This window comes from Gavialis gangeticus, unplaced genomic scaffold (genome assembly GCF_001723915.1).
Source record: "Gavialis gangeticus isolate Ggan-Ray unplaced genomic scaffold, GavGan_comp1, whole genome shotgun sequence".
In the NCBI taxonomy this organism is placed as follows: domain Eukaryota; kingdom Metazoa; phylum Chordata; order Crocodylia; family Gavialidae; genus Gavialis; species Gavialis gangeticus.
In genome coordinates, this window is record NW_017729000.1 from 46,327,142 (window position 1) to 46,331,699 (window position 4,558).

Sequence of the window (4,558 nt, forward strand, 5' to 3'; positions counted from 1 at the left end):
GGGGGGGTGTCGTTCTGATCCAGAATAAAAATGTAGACGGTCGCATTGCAGCTGAGACGTGGAGACCCAGAGTCCTGCACAGCCACGGGAATCTGCAAGACACGAAACTGCTCAAAATCAAAAGTGCGCTGGGCATAAATATTTCCATCGTCCGGGTTAATATGGACAAAAGAGGAGGCAGGAGCGCCCTGGATTTCACTTTCAACTATAGAGTAAGTGAGGCGGGAATTGTCTCCTTCGTCTGGGTCAGCAGCGGACACAGTGCAGAGCAAGGAGCCCGGGGCGTTGTTCTCCTGCAGGAAGGAGTTGTAGAAGGGCTGGGAGAAGCTAGGGGAGTTGTCATTGACGTCGGAGATGTTCAGCAGTATAGTGATCTTCGTGGTTAGAGCCGGGGACCCCGCGTCCCTGGCGGTCAGCTCAATCGTGTACTGGGCAATCTTTTCTCTGTCCAGGCTCTCGCGGGTGATCAGAGAATAGTGGTTGTCGAAGGATTTGATTCTGAATGGCAAACTTGGTGGGATTTCTAGGCTCACCTCCCCGTTGACCCCAGAGTCACGGTCTTGCACATTCAAGAGCCCCACCACGGTTTCCAACGGAGTGTTTTCAGGCACTGGATTCACCAGGGAGGTCATCAGGACCTCTGGGGAGTTATCGTTGGCGTCTTCCACTTCCACCTGAACGACGCAGTGGCCTTCCATTTCCGGCACCCCCTTGTCTTTGGCTTTTATGTGGATTTCATAGAAACCCGTTTCTTCGAAATCCAGAGCTCCCTGAACAGTGATCTCCCCGGTGTGGAGATCTAAGGCGAACAACTTCCGGATTGAGTCGGACGTGTGAACCCCAAAGGAGTACTGTACTTCTCCGTTGGGGCCCTCGTCTGGGTCGGTAGCGTTGAGTTTAATGAGCCGAGTCTCCAGCGGGGTATTTTCCAGAAGGCTGACCTTGTACACGGGCTGATCGAACAGCGGGGCATTGTCGTTGGCATCCAAAACAACCACGGTTATCTGTGCGGTTCCCGACCGGGCAGGGTTTCCTCCATCGAAGGCGGTCAGGGCCAGCTGGTGTTCAGATTGGTCTTCCCGGTCCAGAGCTCGCTCCAGCACCAGCTCCGGGAAAAGTCTGCCATCCTTCAGGTTCTTTACGGTCAGAGAGAAGTGCGGGTTGGGACTGAGATGGTAGGAACTGACAGTGTTAGTCCCCACGTCTGGGTCCTGGGCATTGTCCAGAGGAAAGCGCGCAGCCAAGGTGGAGGATTCCGCTATCCTCACAGTGCGATGGGTGGTGGGAAACCTGGGAGAATTGTCATTCAAGTCCAGAATCTCGACCTCCAGGCGGAAGAGCTCCAGGGGGGTTTCTATAACGACCTGCACCGGCAGCACGCAGCTCACACTGGCTCCACACAGGCTTTCTCGATCTATCTGCTCGTTCACCAGCAGATCGCCGCTGGCCAGGCTCACGACAAAGTACCGTCTGCTCTCCTCGGACCCCAGGCGCAGCCTGCGACCGGAAAGATCCGCCACTTTTAAGCCCAGGTCTTGAGCCACATTCCCCACCACTGTCCCCAGCTCCGATTCCTCCACCACTGAATAGCGAATCTGCCCAGAGACCCAGCCCCAGCCGCACAGCGAAAACAAACCCAGTACTTGCCATTTCCAAGGGGGCTGCCGGGGCCTTCGGGGCTCCATTTTTGAGTTCTCCTGTCTTACGAGGAGTCTTTGCCCGGTCTCGGCACAAAGGACGAGCCGGGGTCTGGATATCAGCTGCTAAAATCCCTCGGTTTTCCTCTCCACAGCTATTACAACAGCTCTCAGATTTGCCTGGCTGCAGCAGCAATTGTTAGTCAGAGTGGAGGGGGTGGGATGGGGGAGGAGAGCTGAATCTCAGCCATGGCGCTGGAGGAGGGGAGTAGAACTAGGAAGAACGGATCCCCGCATCTTAGATCAGCAGCTAATTGGATAACAGCTACATCCGCTGTCGGCCAATGACAACCCCTCCTAAACCTTTTAAAGGTACATACACTAGCGCCTCTAGTCTGCGTCAGCAGGACCAACTCCCACAGAATTACGTTTCACCAGCTTCTAGTCATTCGCGTTGGCAGCTAAGTTTAGATGCTCACATTCTGGTTCTCAAGGAAACAGCATGTCTGGGAAGCACACAGGGTACAAACATCCTCACAGTGTCGCTTAAGCAACCACAATGGTGACTTCAGCTATCATCCATCTCCTCCGAACAAAGGACAAATCCCCGGCTGTGATGCATGCAGAGCTATGGTCTCTGTGACGAGTGGCTTTTTATGCTCCGTGAAAAGAGACTTAGTATAGCTTAGCCAGATGAAGCCTCCACAGCACATTTTCACTCAGTTGGCAGAATGCCCTCAATATCATTTTCGAGCCTTAGACATAACCAGATAAAAGGTCCTACTTGCTAAACACCCAGAAATTACCACCCTGCAACGCAAGAATCAGGAAATAATCAGTCACGGTGTCTCAGAGCCACAGGAATAATCCGGTACTCAGAAAGAGAGGAATGATCATTTTACCAGCACTGTGTGCGAGGATTTCGCTGTAGTTTTACAGAGCAAGTGTGATTTTCAGAAATCTACAACTCGACTGCAAGGACTGCTGCAGGCAGACAACACTGCAATTGTTAACGCTATTCTATATTCTGCCTTCTTCACCAAGGACTCGGATGTTAAAGCCAACCCCTCACTCGGAACTAAAGGGTAAACGATGTTCTCAAAACACGAGTCACCAAAAATATAAGAAATCTGTCAACAAATTGACGGCATCACAAGAATGTGCTAAATCACAGCCTATTTACAAAATGCAATTCACATTTCACTTTGCAAGCTCCTCGAGATGGCTAACATGCTGGAGAGTGTCCGTGTTCCTGGTGTCCTGTGAACTAACCACGCAGTTGCTTTTCTCTGAAGGAGTCTAAAGGGCCTTCGACGAGGATAAAGAGAAAAGAATCTCCCGCAAAGACAACCGAGAACCTCAGCTTCTGATCCAGCCTGACATTCATTTGAAGATCTCCAAAATGCCTCACCTTTCCACGGAGCTTCTTCCTTCCCAGAGACGTAGTGCAAGGTGTGTCGGAGCGGCTGTCCTTCTATGGCACTTAAGGCCAGAACTATATGACAAGAACAGCGAAGAGGCCCGAGACCACGGGCAGAGTAGCAATGGGGCACATCAGCAACTGGGAAAAGTGCTTCAAGTCTGGGATGGGTCCTCCTTCATATTCATCCTTACAGGCGTCCTGGTAAACGTGGGTGGCTCCTCACTGCCCCTGACCACGAGGGCGATCTCTGGTACAAGGCAGTTCTGTCCCAGGAGGGCTCGGGTGGCTCTGATCTCTCTCGTGCTGGCGGAGACTGAACAGGTCCGCCACCCGCTCCAGCTGGAAAGGGCCCGTGATCCTGGTACTGTAGCTGTGATCTCAATCCCGTCCTCAGATGCTCTGCATCCCCCCCCCCACACACACACACACAAAATCCCATCTCCTAACCGCAGGCTCCTGGTAACCCCTTCACTCATATTTTGTGAACTGCGCCCTCTTTAGAGCCCCCATTTCCTAGGATTCTTACCTCTCCAGTCTTCTTATGGACAATGATCAACTTGCGGGCTTTCCGATGAGTGAGATACTGAAAGAGAGTCGATCTCTCCATTTTCTCCTTATCTGGTCCCTCGTACTTTGTGTTATCCCTCTGTGTTGACACCTCTGGAGCATTTTCCAGCTTAGTACAGAACTAGTAGAAAACAGCTGAGACCAGGAGCAGGATTTCAGCAGCACCCGATTTAGCAGGAAACCCGCTGATCAGGGCCGTGATTCGCAGGCGGTGCAGAGCCTGCGAATCCGTGCCCAGAGCTGTCCCCGGCACCAGACGGAGGCTTTCCCTCCCCTTGGCCATTCCTCACATCAAGGTGAAGAAACCGGGCGGGCTCAGCCGGGGAAGCTGAGGGAGTGGGTCCCAGTGTGCAACTACCCCGCTCCCTCCAGACGCCCCTGGAGTCAGACTCGGCAATCTCCACGCGCGCGGCGCGGGTGGAAAACGCGGGAGCCTTTCGACACCCTTTCTAGAGACCCTTGTCGAGGGCGGGGCCCGGCGGGAGCTCCGCGGGCAGCAGCAGGACACCACTGCGCTCCGCCACAGCCCAGGCGCCGCTCGCAGCCAGAGCTCGGAGCTCCCTGCGGGCAGCCGGGAAGGAGCTGCAGCTGTCCAGAGGCCACCTGAGCAGCGTCAAGAGCCAGGCCAGGCTCCGGACAAAGGCCCGAGTAGCAGGACTGACGCTGTGTGCCCGCACCCGGGGGAGGACGACAGGAGAGCGACGCGCTACTTTTCCGAGTGTGGATGCGTCCCGGACCAGCCCCCCTCCTTGCCTTCCCGCCGTGCTCCCGCCGTCACAGCAGCACCTGATCAGACAAACGGCTCCGGCTCCGCCTGCAGCCTGCCAAGGGGAGGCAGCTTGGCAGCCTCCAGAGCTTGAGCGCGCCGTGAGGCGCAATGCGAGGGCCCAGAGGCTTCCTTTGCACAGCAGCCCCTAGGAGGCTGCGGGGC

At 54.9% G+C, this 4,558-nt stretch overlaps 1 protein-coding gene across 1 annotated transcript in view; it reads right to left on the reverse strand.

The window, feature by feature from the left end:
- LOC109289794 (protocadherin gamma-C5-like) overlaps positions 1-2,812 on the reverse strand; it is a 9,570-nt gene extending 6,758 nt beyond the window's left edge. The window contains exons 1-2 of the mRNA XM_019505997.1: positions 1,648-2,812; positions 5-1,497 (exon numbers count right to left, since the gene is read on the reverse strand). Coding sequence (XP_019361542.1) covers positions 5-1,497; positions 1,648-1,685 — 1,531 coding nt within the window. The 5' untranslated portion in view covers positions 1,686-2,812. The remainder of the gene's footprint in view (positions 1-4; positions 1,498-1,647) is intronic.
- Positions 2,813-4,558: the final 1,746 nt, after the last annotated feature.